The following is a 17,899-nucleotide window of genomic DNA, read 5'->3' as shown; positions in this document are numbered from 1 at the left end:
AAGTGACCCATGCCTCATTACCTCTGCTGGGACCCAGCATGTGACCCAGCACAGCCTCCGGCAAACAGAGCACTTTGTTCTGACCCTTTGCACTTCCCTGCCAGCCAGCTGCCCTCTAATCCCCCCAAGGAGGGATTTTCCTCTCCCACCCCAGCTCCCTGTGCCTCGGTCCCCTCAGAGAGCGGTCCAGGGTAATAATTTACTGCCTGCCACAAGCCACTCCTTCGGACTTTTCCTTCGACCTTCAGACTGCATTGCCAAAATAAAAACAACGGGAGGGAGAGAGGCACAAGCTGCTTCCCACGGTGAGAGTGTGGCAGTGCCCGCCAGCCCTGCTGCCGGATCCCGGGAGCCCTGTCTGCAGGTAATGCCCCTTTGCTTTCTCTGGGGTGATTGAGACTTTCCCTTCTTTTAATGACTTCCTGAAGCCCTTCAGGAGCAGCAGAGGGTTTTGTGAAGGACTCGCTCCTTGCTGCCAGGAACCTGGCTGGCCTCTGGAAAAGCTGCTCCTCAGCTGGAAGTGGAGAGGGGTTGAGTTCCAGCAGCAGGGTTGTTTCCCAGATGTGGAGAAGTCCAGAGAGGAGATGAGCAGCCTCCTTGCTGCCCCTGCAAACTAGCTGGGAAAATTTCTGGCATTAGCTCTGCCTCCCCCAGGAAACTTCCATCAAAGGAACTTCCATCACCCTGCTTATCCCTGCAGCCCCACATCAGCTCAGCTGGGTGGGTTCCTGTGGGCAGCACCCATGAGCGCTCCTGATCTGGGTACTTTCAGGAGCTGGCAGATCAGCAGAGACCAGCTGTGTGTCCCCATGGTCCTGGGCCACCCGCACCTGGAAAGGAGCCTTGGGCTCCACTGGGATTTGCAGTCAGCACCAGAAGGGTGAAGTTTACACCAAAAATTTCAGGTTTTGTTGTCTCCTGTGGTCTCCTGGGCTCTGAGAGTCTCTGAGGCTGGGCCTGGTGAAGCTCAGGGGTGTCCAGCAGCCTTCTAATGCCAGAGCATTCCCAAACCCCTCTCTGGCAGGACAGGGAGGGCTGTTCCTGCTCAGCTCCAGAGCAAGGGAACAAAGCTGTTCTTGGCAGATTTTAGGACAGCTCTGCTGCTCTTGCACAAGGGCTCACAGGTCCTGGCAATGCCTCAAGCCCAGCTTGGACTAGGCTGCTCACTGGTTATGGTATGTAGAACTCTGCTGGAGACAATCTCTGGCTGTGCCAGCTCCAGTTGCGTCCCAGGATTTGCAAGTGGATGAAAAGGCTTGAAAACATGGATCCCATGCAGTGGAGCTGGAGCTGGCAGCTCTCAGGGATGGAGCAGGCAGAGGGGAGGCATTCCCAGGGACACTGCACCCACAGCTGCTCCTGATGAAGCCAGTGCTGTGCCAGGGGCCTGGCTTTGGGCAGGGCAGCTCTCAGAGCCACTTCTGAGCTGCTGAGCCCTGCTCAGTCCAGTCCAGTCAGAAACTGCCTCTCTGCCCTTGTTCCCAGCAGGTGAGCACATCTGGGGCTTGAGCTCAGGAGTGTGGCCCTGTGTCACACTGACCTGTGCTACAGGGAAAAAGAGGTATTCACCCCAAAAAACAGGGTTTGGAGTTTGTGGTTTTTTGGGTTTGGGGTTGTTTACTCAAACACAGGCTGTAATGTGTGCTGAAGTGCTGCTGGGAAGGAGAAGAGGGGACAGTAAGCAGCAAGGACAGTTGAGCCTTTTGCAAGGACAAGGTTGGCCAGGAAGGGTCACTTACAGTCAGACTGCTTCCAATGGTGTGTTATTTATTCACTGAGACTGTGCCTACACTTGAAAAGCACTTGGGAGCAAAAAAAGTCACAGCCACCTAATTTAATGGCAGCAATAACCTCAGGAATTGATTCTGCAGAAAATGTAAAGGCTTTACAAGACATCAGTAAGATTCTGCCACACTCATATTTACAGAAACAGAGGCACAAAAAGTGACAAAAATTGTTCAAACCCTTCAGCCTTAGCTGTCCTTTGGAATAAAAACTTGATACCCAGTGGCCTCCTCTTATCTCCTTTTTTCAAAACATGGAAAATATCCCAGCACTTCTGGGGGATTCCTTGGCAAAATCAAAGGCAAAGCCTCAGGCAGAGTCCTGCTTTTTGAAGCTGAAAGAAAAATGTAGAGGGGGAAAAAAAAAGGAAATAATTTAAAGAGCTGCAATGGTCACCAATAATCTATTTATTCTTTCATTAATCCTCCTAAAAGGAACAAATAGACTCTGAGCTTTTAAAGAACATCCTATCCTATCCTATCCTATCCTATCCTATCCTATCCTATCCTATCCTATCCTATCCTTCTCATCTTAGCTCTTACCCCGCAGAGATAACTGAGTAGCCAAATATTTTAGGTCACCTTTCACTGCAGATCCATGGTCTCTTGCTTTGTGCTCTCTAGAGGAGTATTTGTTTTTAGCCTTATCTGGACTTTCCCTGCAATTCCAATTGCTCAGGACTGTGTTGTTCCACTTCAGTGACATTTTTATGATTATGGTTATGGATTTTGCTAGATAGGAAGATTAGGAATATCTTCCCCTGTAAAATAGCATACAAAATATTGTAACAGAGAGAGAGAGGGTACTTCTCTGTGTGTAGAGACCATGGGCTGGACCTGTTGTCCCCACTGGATGTGTCCTGTCCTGGTGAAGCTGCAAACGTGGCTTTGCTGGGATGGTCCTTTCTGTAGGGATCCAACTCAGCCATGGAAGGACCACACAGCTCTTTACCCCTTATAGGGCTTGGGGAAGATAAAGGCAGCTTCCCTCTCTTGGGAGGAAAGAAGATGTTTCCAAGAATAGGCAATGTCTGGAGGCTCTGAGCTGCACAAGTCCAGCTGAAAAAAATCCCTCTCTGTGGCCAGAGTTTGTTCCCCATGGTCTGGCCAGGTCCAGGCAGGACGTGTGCACAGAAGGGGTTAAATTGCCTGAGATCTGCTCCTCACCTTTGAACTCAGGTCCAGCCAGAGGCTGTCCTGGCACAGATGTGCTCTCTGGAGGGCAGGGAAACAGCAGCCAGACACAGAGGAGCAGCAATGCTGGCAAACCCCCGCCCTGACATCAGCAGCTCCCCAGCTCCACCAGAATTGTTTAATTTTGTCCAGGAGCGTGTGAGTTCCAGGCAGGGGAATGGGCCAAGGTCAGTGCTGCTGTAAGGGGGCATGCTTACCGTGCTGGCACCTGCAGGGACATGTGCCTGTGTGATGTGTGTGCCCTAAGTGCTCCCACACTCACAAGTCCCTGCAGGGTGGCACTGATGTGTCCTGCCATGGGCACGGGCCATGATGGGTGAGGGACAAGAGCTGCTGCAGGGGGGACTGGCTGTGGGCACACAGCACAGGGCAGGGGCAAAGCCTCACCTTTTACACATGGGGAGGGCAGGAGGCCAACCCTGCTCACACCTGCCTGTCCCACTCATGTCATCATAGTGACAACTGCTCACCCTGGTTCCCGCTCCAGGGAGAGTCACAGGGCTCCACAGGCAGAGCTCTTTGCAGCTGCTCCAGGTGTCTGATGTTGAATTTCCAGTGAGAACCTGCCCTGCACTGGGGATTCACTGGTGGGCCATGTGTCCCTGTGCTTCCAGGGAATGTTTGCTCCTGTGCCAGGGAGCCACCAGTGTCAGGGCAGTCACCCTGGGTACAAGTAGGGTGAACTGGGTTTCAGCTCCTAGAAGCATCTAAACACCAAATCCTTTCCCAACAGCAGAAATACATGAATTTACCAGGTTTTCAGTAAATTTCTTCTGTGTTACAGGAGCCAAACCTCTCAGCTGTCTTCCATTCCCTCTGTCTGCCAGTCCCAAAGTGGTTTGTCACTGGAGTGATGGCAGAACTCCGCAGTGATCTCCACCAGACTGGGTGGGTTCTGCCCAGACGAGGGTCAGGAACTGTCCCAGTGTCTCAAAGCTGTGGCTGGCTGGCAGGCAGCCAGTGCTGCACCCAAGGACTTGTTTCTGCTCTTACTCCTGTGCCCTTCACCTTTGCAGACAGAGGAACATCTGCGTGCTCTGCTTCCCAAGGACACCCGGAGCCAGCAGCTGAATTCCTGCCCCAGCTACAAGGAGAGGAGATTATTTTGGCTGGCTTATGTTCGTGGCCTGGATGGAGCCTTCTTCCACTGCCCTGGGCAAGACAAAAGGTAATGCTGCTGGGTGGCATGGTGCCACTGAGCCCTGGGCATGGTGAGGGCATGGAGAAGGCTTCCCCATGGTCTCCCACAAGTGTTGGGCTGCAGAGCCTTCCTGGTGGGCTCCAGCCAGGCTCAGCCTGCCCAGCAAGGGCTGCAGGGAGCCTGGTTCCCATGGGACACACACAGAGGTGGCAGCTTTGCCTTGCACACCTGGCCCTGAGTGACACCCAGCACTGGAGGGTCAGTGATCCTCAGAGGGGGTAGAATGGACAAAAACTGACCCAACATGACTTTGTCCATCACTAGCTGTCATCAGATTAGGTGTTATATGCATTTTAGCCATTAAAATTTTCCCTACAGGATCCTCCTGCTTTCTTTTCTTTAGATAGAAAATGGGTTTTTAATTAAAGATACCTTTTTCCATGGAAATTAAAATCAAGTAGATTTTGTTGATAACACAGAGATTTTCATTAAAGAAAGAAAAGCAGAAGGCACTGACTAGAAAATGTAAGTTAACTCATGAAATTATTCTGAAATTTGACCATTTTAGTGCAAGTGGAGGCAAAGCTGGAGAAAAGAAAAACAAGGGATATTCTTAAAAGATGTCAGTGCTGATAGCTTGAGAATATTTGCTGAGCAAAAAATCAGGTTTTGACCTGAAAGAAGGTAATATTTCAAGCAAAATGCTGCTCCCCATCTCTCATTACATATGGCACCAAGCACATCAGATGTTCCTGATGATCTCCCTTGGTAGCTGCAATCTGGGTGAGGGACCCATCCCACGGTGGCCAGCCCTTCTGCTTCCCACAGGGAATGCTGCCACAGCCTGGCTTTTACCTCCTTGCACCCACCACTGAAATTGCTCCAGAAGCTGCTTTCCTGCTGCTGCAGCTGCATGCAGGGAGATTTTAATAGGAAACTACAATGGAAGCAAAAAGTGACTGTTTTATATTTAATGAAGAGAGAAAAGACATCAGCCCTTCTCCCAGGTCTCCTTTTGCTCAGAGCTCAGTCTCTGGTCTCTCAAATCTCCAGGCTCCCCATGTGCTCATGTTTGCAGTTAGTAGTGCTGCAAAACACCAACCTGGCTGCCCTGGCTGCAGCCCTCCAGGGTCCCCAGGACATTGTAAAAAGCAGTTTCTTCAGGGTTTGACCTGAACCAAATGCCAGTTTTGACCTTCCTCCAAACCACTGGACAGAGGACAAATTTCCAGCTGACTTGTAAAAAATTATTCAGAACACCTGAGCTGCCTGCCAGGCTGTAATTTGCTTCTACCCACCACCTGCACCTCTTCCTCCCCACCCAAAACTCTCCCTCCCACCTAAATTCTCACTCCTTGCATACAGCTAGCAGGTGTTTCTTCATCTTTTGCAGCTGGTCAGCTTTTCCTGCTCTTTTTAAAGTGCTGCAGTGAGGCACCAGTAGTGGCATTATCACTCTGAGGAGTTGGGGGTGGTTATGTTTAGGGGCTAAATGAACTGCTGCAGGAAACAAAGCTCTTCCCCTCTGGGTTTTAGGAGGGAGCTTTGGGCTCCTGGCCTGACAAGGCAGGCAGGGGAGCCTGATGCAGAGATGGGGAGTGTGGGGAATGAGAGGTCTCTGTGCTCAGTGGTTGTGGAATGCTTCCCGTGCTTCAGGCCTCAGCCTCTGGGGGATATGCTCCCAGGTATGTTTGATGACTTGTTTTCATAGAATTTTTCTGCAAAGTGCTTCAAGCTTTAGCCACCTGCTGTTTTCTTTAAGTTCTGCATGTAGCTTTTCTCTAAAATTTTGAGGATTTGAGCCAGGCTGGACTCCTGCTCTGTTTTGCAGTGTCCCTGGGGTGTAGGGACAGGATCTGCAGGAGAAAATTGGACAAGCCAAGAGGTCTCCAGAGACTGGCTAAGAAAGCTTCCTGAAATGCAGAAGTTCTTCAAAGTCTTTCCTCTTCCTGGACTTGCTGTAGTGTCTCAATGGGGATGAAAGTGGAGTTCAGTACTAGCTTGCAGCTATCTCTTAGATCTGTAGCAGGGGAAAACTTGAGCCTTTTTTTTTCTCTCCCCAGCAGAAGCACATGTTTGCAGGAATCCTCCTTCCCACCTCCCTCCCTGCTCCTCTCTGAGCTGAAACTGGGGCATCTCCCCCTTAAGCTGAGAGCAGCCCCTGTGCTGGGTGAAACCTGCAGGCTGCCTTTGGTGCCCTTCCCTCATCCCTGCCCCAAACTCTGAGCTTCCTCCACAACATCACCTGCTGTCCCAGCCACAGCCCTCCAGGCCTGCAGCCAGCCCTTCCCAGAGCAGGAGGGGACGAGGGACTCGCTCGGAGGGGTTTGCAATGTAGGTTAGGCAGGGAAGGCTGCCGAGAGCGGTGACATCAGGGAGGAGGTGGGAGCAGCCCGCAGATGACGAGTCTGTGAGGTTGTGTCTCCGTGCGAGGTACGCCTTGCATTAGTAATGTGTTTGTAGCAAATAACGCTGGGCTGGCATGGGAAATGTGGGTCACCACTGCCAGAACCGTGCGAGGAACAGGGAGCTGCTCGTGCTGTGCTGGGAAGAAAACGTATGTTACTGAGGGATGTGTGGTGGGGGGAGATTTAGCTGCAGGAACTGCTCCAACTTGGAAGTAGCAGCTTTCTGTTGTGTGAGCGGGTGCTTCCTGCCTGGGGGTGCCTGTGGCTGGCAGTTGGGGTGAAATGGTGTTTGAGGAGGGGGGAGTGGGGTGCAGGTGTCTGTGTTCCTGCTGTGTAATAGTCCTGTGATATTGGGGAACTCTTAGACTTGCTTGTCAATGCTCTCTGTGGCCCTGGCCGTGCCTGGAGCATCTGAGCAGGCACGAGGAGGGATGCAGCTGGCCATGGATAACCAAGGATTCCAGCGTATCTTTGTGACCTATTTCTGGTTCTGTTGTTCAGTGTGTGTGCTCAGGAATCTTTCTGCTTTAGGAGGAGTAGGGTTTGTTAGTGATAAGGAAACGCCTGCTTGACTGCTCGTGAGATTTAAACCACAAACCAACCTGGTTTTGAAAGTGGACTTGGGCTGGGGAAGGTGGCTCTGAACCTGAATAGGAAGTGTTGGGGTGGGGAATATGCACATCCTACAAATGGGTATGGTACTTCAGTGCCAGAGACTTTAACTCAGAGCAAGTCCCTTTAATGAAAAAGCCGTGTTGGAAAAGGCTGCCCTTGGTCAGCAGGGACTTGTTGAGTGGCTTCACTTCCAGCAAAGAGGCAGTGGAGCAGAACAGGGCTGGTGGAGGGAGGCATGAATGGGCTGCCAGGCTGGAAGGGGCTCCTGCCTAGCTGCAGGTTGCTAAAACAGGCTTGTCCAAGCCCCTTGGACTGAGTCAGGAACTTGTCCTGCATTCTGTAAATACCTCCAAGACCCATGGATTTGTTTCCATGGCTTGCTCATGTGCTCTCCATGATGCCCAAGCTGTGATTTCTCCATCTGTCCCTGAGTCATCATTTCCCCAGAGTCTGGGACCAGAACAGTGGCAGCAAGGTGGCCCTGAGGCCAAACTCAAGCTCGTGGGGCATCACATTTGGAGGAAATGGGCTGTACCACCTGATGGAGCTGCAGGCAGTGAGCAGGCATGAGGTGTTAGGTTGGGCTGCTCTGGCCAGAGGCTCCTGAGCAGGGGTGGGAACCTTCACTCCTCTCCCTACTGCTGCCATGTGCAGCTTGGGGCATGTCCACACACACGCGTGTGCCCTGTGCCAGCCTCCTCCCAGGTCTGGATCCTTCAGGGAGTGTTGTCTGCTCAGAGACAGCAGCAGTGGTGTCCCTCTGCTGTGGCCATGAATCTTCCCAGCCTGTCCAGCAGCCTGAGAGGCAGACACAGCCCTGAGGCAGGTGTTGGGTGACCTTCAGCAGACCTGGGAGAGCTGGGCTGTCACAGAAAGGACTATGCCCAGAGGGAGGAGATGGGGCTTGATCTGTCTGGGTGCTGCCTGCATGCTGTCCCTGCTGGTGGCTGCCAGCTGGGACAGGATCTTGGACTTGCAGGGCAAAGTATGGACAAGGTCAGGGGCTCAGACCAGCCTGATGTTGTAAGTTCTCCCTCTGCATGGTTTGTGGGCTTTGCTTTAAATTCCCTTTGCCTTTCTTATCCATTCAGAAACTCTAACCTCACAGCTTAGTTTTTTTGGCTGTTCATCAGAGCTGCCCCCAAATCCCAGATCTGCTGGTGGGGCCAGCTCAGGGGCTCTCAGGAGTTCCAGGACTCCCTGCCTGGCAGATCCAAAGATCCATGCAGGAGGGCTGTGTTATGGGCTTGTTCACCTCAAAACTCATTGTCCTACAAAACCCTTGCCCAGGGAGATGGGCTCTGGCAATTGGTGCTGCACATTCCTTAGTCTGTAGAAGAGCTATTCCAAGAAGACAGCTTGCTTGTGTCTACAAAGCCCCTTCTTTTTAGATGGAAAAGGAAAGACAAATTTCTGTGAATGTTTTGATTCTTGCTTTCCCTTCAGTGGCAGAGCTGAGGAGTAAAACTGAGCCTTGAAATAATTTTGCTATCTACTCCTAAGCAAAACATGGAACTCCTCTGTACAGCTGCACTCCTTGGGCTTCCCTCTGGCTCAGCCTGTGCAGCAGGGAGCAGGCTCAGGGCTTCCTCTCTGTGAAGGGAGAGGTGATGATGATGATGAGTGGTGGCAACAGCCTGTACAGCTGAGCAGCAGAGATGCTCCATGGTGGGAATCCCAACTTCTGGAGCTGGCTATGTGTCCTTGGGCAAGTCACTGCTGTGATGTGTGTGTGCTGGCTTACCTCCTGCAGGGCCTGAAAGGTTTCATTCACGTCCCTAATTACTCACAGAGTCCTGAATGGAAGGGACAGGGGATGTGCCAAGTGTGTGACGTATCCCAGTACAACCTCATCCTTGTAAGCACTCTCCTTGTCCCCACTGGGGACACAGGGGTGGCTCAGAAAGGCTTGACAGTGGTGCTTTAGCCTGAGTCCCCTTGGCCACCAGAGAGGGTGTCTGTTTTGTGGCACTCATCCCTGTCCTGTGAGCTATTGAGGGCTCCTGGTGAGGCTGGGAGGGAAGATGTCCTGGCTCCTATAATTTCCTGGTTATTTTGGTATGTGAGTGGAAGGGGGAGGAGGGCGGCTGTGGAGAGAAGAGCAAGGTCAGTGAAGAACAAATGTGCCTCTGTGCACTTGTGATCACGCTGCCAGCTAATCGGCTTCGGTGCTCCAACTTTGCTCACAGAACTCATCAAGCACGGCCGGGAGAGGATAGAACAAACCATCAAGGCCTCTGGCTCCAGGCTCTGCTCATAGTGAGTATGAACCCCTCCCAGTGGGATGGGAGCCCTTTAACAGCTCAGCTGATAACCCCTGTGCTGGCTGGGTGGTGGATGGAGCTGGCTGGCACCAGGCAGATGCGGGCAGTCCCTGACACAGCTGCTGCCCGGCAGCTCCTGCCATGCCCAGCCTGGCTGTGCACGAGGGGTTTCTTTGGGATGGCTGGGGGTCTGTCCCTGGTGGTGTGTGGGGGCAGAGAGTGGCAGCACCCACAGGTGAGATGCAGGGAGGCTGGTGGGGTCTTTGGGCCCCCTTTTTGGGAGGGGTGAGGCAGAGGGGGGCTGTGGGGATGTGAGCCTTCAGAGCCTTGACGTAGTGTGGTGGGGCTGAGGGGGGTCTAAGCTCTCTGGGGCAGGGGAGAAGGGAGCAGAGTTGTTTTGTTCATGTTATCCTCTTAATTCTGGTTTTTGCAAAGCGCATAGATGTACCCTTAAAACCAAAGGGAGGAATCCCTGAGGCAAGGCTCACCCATCCCCAGCGATGCTCAGGCAGGATGGATCTGAACCAATGAGTGTTCAAGTCTGGCTTCTCCAGTCCCAGCAAAAGCTGCACCAGGCAGACAAGAGACCTTTAATGCCTCTGCTCACCAAGCCTGCCCTGGCTGCCATGGCAGCTCTTCTTCCCTGCAATGTCAACATCCCTGGGCTGCCCTGGTCTGACCTGGGGAGTGGCCTCTGGCTGCTGCCAGCCCCATGGACCGTGGTGCCTGGACCTAGCTGGACTCTCCTGGCTACCCTGTGGGAATACTCACTGGGCTGCAGCATCCCTGTGCACTGGGGAGGGGGCTGCATCTCTGCCAGGAGAGCTGTGACTTCACCTGGCCTGGTGCTGTGCTGCTGCTGGGGCTGTGCTGGCCCTCATGTGCTTGTGCAACTTCTGCTATTGTGAGTCAGGGGCTAATATTAGATAAGTTTGTTCAGCCAGGAGCCCTGCTTCCCTAACCTTCTGACAGCACACACCATTCCCTGCCTCCCCCAGAGTGCAGGTATCCCATCCTTTGGGGGCAGCAGTGCTGGGGAGCTCAGCTGAGCCCTCCTATGATGGAAGGGGTGCACACACTGGGGTTTGCTACTCCCCAGCAAGTTAACGGTGTGAAGCTGTTTCTCTCTTGGATTTTGTACTCAACACTGACTTCCTCTTCTTTTCCCAAGTGCTGAGCGAGTTGTTTTTTTAATGGATCGTTCCCGGAGCCCAGACAAAAGCACCCAGGTGAGATCATGGCTTTGATGAAGCAAATCCTCACCTTTGGGACAAAGGGGGCTGGTGCCTTTAGAAGAAAAACAAGAAGAGAGCCTATGTTAGCCTGCTGGGAGTCTTGCTGCTGCCCTGTCCTGTGGGTGATGCTGGTTGAGGAAAAACAGCAGGGAGGCCCTTTTGGACAAGGCATGATGTTCCCAGGGTCTGGGGACAGTAAGATTCCTAGGGAACAGGAAGAGCACCTGTGTGTGTATGTATCCCCTTGTCTTTGGGAAGAGAGAGGCTGCAGCTCTGTGGTGCTGTGTGTACATAAGGCCATCTAAAGAGACCTTAAATGTTTGCTGAAGTATCCACTGGGTGTTCATCAATGGCTCTGTGTGAGGGTTGCTGTGTTGAGGAAAGGAAAACCCAACCTGCAGCATAGTCCTTGTGACTAAAATTCTTGTTATCTTCTCTAGCCTTCAACTCCAACCGAAAACATCAACCTCGGACCTTCTGCTAACCCCAAGTAAGCTCCCTGCAAAGCCAGGTAGGGTGTGGAGTGTGAAGAGATGTGGTAGGGGGATGCAGATGGTCCCTGTGTGTCACAGGGTGCTGTCTGCAGGAGTCTGGACAATTACATTTCTTTTACATCATATGTGCCACCAATGCACCAGCTTCCAAGACTAAGCTGTAGCTGGTACTCACTATAATCATCCTCTCCTGGCCATGTCTGTAGCCCCTTGTCCCTTTTCTTTTGAGAGGTAGTAAGGGAAGGTCTTCCTTGTCACTTCTGGCTTCCTGGCTATCTTTCTCTAGCAACAGGGATAAACGGTGGTGCATCTAGAAACAGGGATGCCCTGTGAGGGCATCACTTATTCCTTACAGCTGCTGTCTTCAGCCCCTGGTTGCTGAGGGGTTGCTCGTGCTCTGCAGGGTGCACTGACACACACAGTGTGAATCCTGAGCTGCCTGGGACGAGGGTCACCCACCAGCGCCCTTTAATCCCTTCCACAAACACTCGTTTTTCCAAGCAGGAACTCTGCTTTGATGGTGGTGTTACTGTTGCGTGTTTCTCTCCCAGAAACATTAACTTGTTTCGTTCTTGCCCAACAGTGCCAAGCCAACAGACTTTGACTTCCTGAAGGTTATTGGCAAAGGAAGCTTTGGCAAAGTAAGTGGGCTTTTGCAGGTGGGCTGCAGCTGTTTAGAGGCAGCTTGGAAGGAAAAGGTGTTGCTGAAGGAGTTTCTGGCTGTGTCCTTTGCTTGCACCTCTCCTGAGGTGTTTGGCCTGACTGGGACTGAGATTAAATAAAACCTGAGACACTGTTATTAATAGTCCATTCTAACTTTAAAGTACTTCAACCTCTCTAAGGACTGAAGAGTGAGGAGTTTTATGCTCAGGGTGGTGGTGGTAAAGAGCACCGCTTGATTCAAAATAAGTTTCAAACTTGTTCAGCAAAAGATCTCCAGAGAAACCTGGAGACAGGCAGAATTCACTTTAAATGGGACTGGCCTCAAATGCTCCAAAACTATTTCCTATTGGGTGTCTAGGGGATATACTCTGGCAATGAAACAGTGCTGGGAATTGAGAGGGCTGGAGCTTGGTCTTTAAAACCCTGTAGCTGGCCCTCTGAAGTAGTTTTCTGTGTACAATCACTCACAAGAGAGTTGAGCTAATGAGGACACACTGACCAAGGTGAGACAGGCAGCTGTGACCAGCACCTTCTGTTGCAGGTTCTCCTGGCCAAACGCAAGTGTGATGGGACTTTTTATGCAGTGAAAGTCTTGCATAAGAAAACCATCCTTAAGAAAAAGGAGGTATGTCTGCTCTCCTGGGCTGTTCTGGAAATTGTGGGTGGTGTATGGGCTCTATGGGTAATGCAATTGGGGTACCTGGCATTCAGGCAGGCAATTCACACGTTAAACATGGATTTGTCTGTGCCATGAGAAGAAAAGAACAGAGATTAATTAGGTCAGACAGGAGGGAGTGGTTCTCTTTTTGGGGCTGGAAATGACCCTCGAGGGCTCCTAGCTTCCACCTGCTTTGAAAACCGCAGTGAGCCCTTAGGGCAGGCTGGGTTGGATCCTTGCCTGAAACCTGAATGCTTTTTGATAGCAAAACCACATCATGGCAGAACGCAACGTGCTCCTGAAAAATGTCAAGCACCCCTTCCTTGTGGGGCTCCACTACTCCTTCCAGACCTCAGAGAAGCTTTACTTTGTGCTTGACTATGTAAATGGAGGAGAGGTGAGTGCCCTTCCAGACTTTGTTTTAATCCTTTTTGGTCCTTCGCAAGCATGCTGCCTTATTTAAAATTATTTCTTGTCAGAAGATAATGATGTTGAGGGATAATGTTGTTTTGACTGCTGGCAAGGAGCAGCCAGGAATACCTGGCAGGATACCTCACCTGTAAATTGAGTCAAGATCTTGCTGGCTATGACCTGAGTTAGATTATTTCCAAAGTAAAGATTCTGAGAAAAGCAGTATTGGGGCATTTTAAAATTCTATGGAGAATATGAGAAATACTGGCATTGGTGAGGTTCAGGGAAACCTTCTTGTGGGTCAGCTCTGGATCCATGTCTAGTGCTTAGGGGTGATGCCATTGCAACTTTCTAGACTTTTTCTGTCCTGTAGAAGCTTACTTTTCTCAGCTGTCTTTCTGTGCTACCTGAAACTGGCTGGGAGATACCATTAAGGTGGATATCTTGCCCAAATTGAGTTCATGATTGGGATCTTTGCATGTTCAGCTCTCTGCATGTATCACTTCTCATGGCCATACTACCACTGTAATCAGCTTCTGGGTTGTAGTAAGCTAGGGGCTTAACCAGGTCAGCAGATGATGGGGGGCTTGAGAATTAATTATTATTTTTTGCAAATGATGAGGAGAAATGAAAAATTTTTAGAAAGGTGTTTGGATTTGCTTAAATTCACTTGGCTTGGGCTTATTCCGTGCTATTAATGTGCTACCTGCTGTAAATCACTTTTCACTTATGTAGCTGGCTTTCAGCCTTGCTCCAGATTAGCCTTCATTTATTTGGAGGCATGATCAGCCCTCTCACCTTCCCACAGCTCTTCTTCCACTTGCAAAGGGAGCGCTGTTTCCGTGAGCCCCGGGCCCGTTTCTATGCTGCAGAAGTGGCCAGTGCCATTGGGTACCTGCATTCCCTAAACATCATCTACAGGTAAGGCAGGGGCACCAAGCCTGCCCAGGCAGGGGGTGCAGTGTTGGGAGGGAAAGGGATTCACTGGGGAAGTGAAATGTAGGACTGGAGTAGCTGAAGAACGTCCTAGCCCAGACAAGACTGTGCTGCTGGCAATTCACCCTGCAAGACCTGATGGGCAATAAACCATTCTTTCCCCTTATCAGTATCACTCTGAGAGTATTAAGTTTAAAGAAATAAACCTGGCTCAATAAGTAAGAAATCATCTCTTAGTGGCAATTTATGCATGGAAATGCAGGCTAACACCTGATCCTGTGTGAAAGCAGCCTATTTATGTTTGCCTGTATGTGTACTGATGGGACTCTGCAATTTGGGAAGATCTTGGTGATTTGGATTGGGAGGCTTTGTTAGCTCCTGTTCTTAGCTGAAGCAGTTTCAGATCCATGTTTTTTATATATCCAGCCAAATCTGCTCAAACAGCACTTTGTCTTGCAGGGACTTAAAGCCTGAGAACATCCTCCTGGATTGCCAGGTATATTCACAGCTTGGGCTGTCTTCCTGCTGGCTTTAAAAACATCAGGACCACAAGCAGCGGGCAGTGGCTTTGCAATCTGGACTATAGCTGATAGCATGGCATGCATTTTGTCTGTCTGCCCCACTGCACTGCTGTGCAGGTCCTGGAGGGATGAGAGGGCTTGCCCTCTGAAGAACTGCATGGTTTTGGGGCTCATTCCCAGAAACTGGGACCTGACCTGTGGGTGGGGATCGGGGGTGAAGAGCAGATCACTGCTTTAGCTCTGGTGGTGACTGTTACATAAATTGGCTCTGGGATAAAGCAGCAGAAAAATCACAGCAGTGCTGGAGCTCTTAATGGCTATCTAGCTGTAGACAAATAAAAAAATAAGAAGAAATCTAGACTTTTTTCCTACAGGCTCCAATACCTGTACTATAGGGTGAACATAATGGGAGGGAGGTGAAGCAGATGAGCAGTGGGAACCAAACCCCACATGAGATGTAATGCATAGGCAAATACTTGGAAGTCCTGTCTCCTCTCCACAAAGTGTGGGACAAGCCAAAATTGCTCTTTTCTTTAGGGACACATAGTATTGACAGACTTTGGACTCTGCAAAGAAGGAATGGAGCAAGAGGAGACAACTTCTACCTTTTGTGGCACTCCTGAGGTACTGCATGTGCTGGGGCTTTGCTGAGACCTGGGGGCTGGAAACCTTCAGGCACTTGGTGCTCTGGGTCTTGGGCTTATGTGGCACCTCAAAAAATTATGGGCTCTCTGAGGTTGCCAGCCTGAAGCTGGAGTTCAGACAAGGCCTTCCCTATCCAGCAGACAGCTACCTGTAACAACACAGCAATTTTGGAGTATGAATGAGCTATTGGGGCAGGAGTTCCTGCACTTGGAAATGGCCAGGCTTGTGAAAGTAGCTGGGGAGGTGGAGAAAAACTTGTCCTTGGGAGCAGGATGTTTACCTGCTCTGGGACCCCAGCAGTGCAGAACAAGGAGCCTGCTGGTACTGGCATGCACAGGACCTTGCTCTGCTCTCCTGTGTGTCCTTGGTGCATGCAGGAGCTGCAGAATGCCCTGTGCAGAGGAGGGGACCAGGCTCCCCCTTGGAATGCAAACACTGCTCAGAGGGGAGGAAATGCCTTTCCTCCAATGCACTCCAACTGGGTTTTGTGAAAACCTATTTCCAGTCTGACTCCTTGGAGGTTTTTTTGCCTGCTTCTTACAAATCCCCTGAGCTTGGGGATTTTGGTAGCACTTCAGCCTAGGTAATGTACCTGTCCTGCTGCTTTCCCCAGGCAGCTTGACAAAGGGTCTGTAAACACGACACCTTTCAACATTCAAGCTCAGTAGAAGTGGGCAGGAATTTCCCTCCTTTTTCAGTGAGGTTTCAGTTATGCAATAGTACAGCATGAACCAAGCAGGAATGTTTGAGCTTTGTTTTCTGGTTTTGGTGTGTGTTGGTGTTTTCTTGTTCTAGATAGAGCCAGATAGTACACAGAGGTAATTCTGTGGGAAACTCTTCTGCAGACTGCTCAATTTCTTGCCTTCTGCTCCTTGACGGTGACTCTTGGTAGCTTTGCTGCTTTGGACAGACTTACTGGAGCTGAAAACTGCAGCTTTTTCAAAAATACAGGAGTTATTTAAAGATGTGCTATCCCATAGTGGGACAGGATTGGTGGCTGAATTGTGGCAGATACCAAATGCTTGTAGAAGTCCTCTCAAGGAAGAGAACCTCCTGTAGCCTGCAGGGATACTTTGAGGGCTTTGGTAGGTGTCTCTCAACCCCATTGCTCCAAAGCACGTGGAGAGTTTATTAGATAATACTAGGAACAGCATGTGTGTTATTCTTAATGCATTTGCTCAACTTGAGCTGCAGCCAGGTTTGGGCAAAGCCCCTCCTTCATAATTTGACTCAAATATTTCCTTCTGACTTCCCAGTATCTGGCTCCTGAGGTGCTAAAGAAGCAGCCCTATGACAGGACAGTAGACTGGTGGTGCCTAGGAGCTGTCCTCTATGAAATGCTCTTTGGACTGGTAAGTTTGGAAATGGGCTGGTTCACTTTACATAGTGGAATTTGTATTTGCAAAGCCTGTGGTGTGAGAATGGTCTGGTGTTCATGAGGTACTTGATAGACAGCTAAATCCTGAATTAGTGATCTGGTCCAATCCTACCACTGCCCTTTTGAGCAGAGGTGGCAGGTCTCCCTCATCTAGTCACTGCAGGACTCATTTTGACCTGCAATGTGTGGCTCCTTCTGGTAGCTCATGTTTTACCTGGCTGCTTCTCCTCTCTTTCAAATTAGCCTCCTTTTTACAGCCGGGATGTGTCTCAGATGTATGACAACATTCTGCACAAGCCACTACAGATCCAAGGAACGAAGACTGTGGCAGCTTGTGACATCCTTCAAGGACTTCTTCACAAGGACCAGAAGAGGAGGCTGGGTGCCAAAACAGACTTTGTAGGTGGCCTTCACTATCAGCAGGAGGGAGATGGATGGGGAAATTTCTATTCTGAGCATTTCTTTTATAACAGCACTGCCTTGGAAAAACACTCCCACACAGTCTGTCCCTTCAGCCTCCTACAAGGGACCCATGGGGTTGACTTGGATTTCCAAAGGGAGAGGGGAGGTGGCCAGCTAAGGACAACAGTGTGTGATGGGTCTTTTCCCTCTGGGGATTCCTGAACCAGGAGCCTCCTGTATTAAGGATTTGTGGATATGAGTATGTGGTAACTTCAAGTCAACCACTTAAAGCTGTGAGACCAGGTGCTGGAAAATGAGTGTTGGCAGAAAATTGATTTTTCCTTCCTGCTTTCTGTACAGCTTGAGATAAAGAACCACGTATTCTTCAGCCCAATAAACTGGGATGATTTATATCACAAGAGGATTACCCCACCATTCAACCCCAATGTGGTAAGTGGGTAATTCTGTCTGTTTTACATAAAGGATCCTCTCCAAATATCTCCTGCTGATGCCGAGGGTTCTGAGGTGTGGGTTGGGACCTGCAGATGCAGTAGCGATGGCTCTTTTGGAAGAGCAGCTGTGTTGGGCTGTCTGAACACAAGGGTCTGGTTTGGGTCTGCTCCCTCGATGATTGTGTGTCTGTACTCCTTGGCTTAGGCTGGCCCAGCTGATCTGCGACACTTTGATCCCGAGTTCACCCAGGAAGCCATCTCTGCCTCCATCACCCGCACGCCTGACCTTGCAGCCAGCAGCTCCAGTGCCTCAGACGCGTTTTTAGGATTTTCATATGCACCAACTGAAGAGGACATTTAAGTTTTACAAAGGCTTGGTCAAGCCATATTTTAAATGAATGGGGTTTATGGGTTTTTTGGTTTTGGTATTTTTTTTCCTTTTGAGAGGTTTGGTACAGTCCTTTGCTCATGGTTTAAGGAAACTGGCACTAACACACTAACTAGCTGGGATGGAACAGATCTCTTACTTTTTGCTGTTTGGTGGATTTTCTCCCTAAATGAATGTTTCCCTCCCAGGGAAAGTGGGACACTGACTATAGTTTTCCCAGAGTGTCTTGTTCTACTTGGCAGAGTTGTATTCACTCTGTGGTTATATTTATGGTTGAGGTATCTGTCATCATTCACATCAACAGCCATAT

At 50.3% G+C, this 17,899-nt stretch overlaps 1 protein-coding gene across 1 annotated transcript; it reads left to right on the top strand.

The window, feature by feature from the left end:
- The first annotated feature begins 347 nt into the window (after window positions 1–347).
- SGK2 (serum/glucocorticoid regulated kinase 2) lies at window positions 348–17,562 on the top strand. Its single transcript, XM_041419282.1, has 15 exons — window positions 348–364; window positions 3,995–4,146; window positions 9,332–9,401; window positions 10,578–10,635; window positions 11,082–11,131; window positions 11,719–11,776; window positions 12,340–12,423; window positions 12,722–12,853; window positions 13,676–13,788; window positions 14,263–14,299; window positions 14,862–14,948; window positions 16,226–16,321; window positions 16,591–16,746; window positions 17,110–17,199; window positions 17,407–17,562. The coding sequence occupies exons 2-15, from the start codon at window positions 4,095–4,097 to the stop codon at window positions 17,560–17,562; spliced, it is 1,239 nt and encodes a 412-aa protein (XP_041275216.1). The 5' UTR covers window positions 348–364; window positions 3,995–4,094.
- Window positions 17,563–17,899: the final 337 nt, after the last annotated feature.

The sequence above is a fragment of the Onychostruthus taczanowskii genome, unplaced genomic scaffold, assembly GCF_017590055.1.
Source record: "Onychostruthus taczanowskii isolate IOZ18803 unplaced genomic scaffold, ASM1759005v1 scaffold60, whole genome shotgun sequence".
In the NCBI taxonomy this organism is placed as follows: Eukaryota; Metazoa; Chordata; class Aves; order Passeriformes; family Passeridae; genus Onychostruthus; species Onychostruthus taczanowskii.
The sequence above is the reverse complement of the archived record's forward strand: the minus strand, read 5'-3'. Positions and strand labels throughout refer to the sequence as shown.

Coding starts and splice junctions, on each gene's coding strand:
- SGK2 (XM_041419282.1), top strand. CDS start 4,095: ATGTTCGTGGCCTGGATGGAGCCTTCTTCCACTGCCCTGGGCAAGACA. Junction 11,132..11,718: donor GGACCTTCTGCTAACCCCAA/GTAAGCTCCCTG, acceptor CTTGCCCAACAG/TGCCAAGCCAACAGACTTTG. Junction 16,747..17,109: donor TGGGTGCCAAAACAGACTTT/GTAGGTGGCCTT, acceptor CTTTCTGTACAG/CTTGAGATAAAGAACCACGT.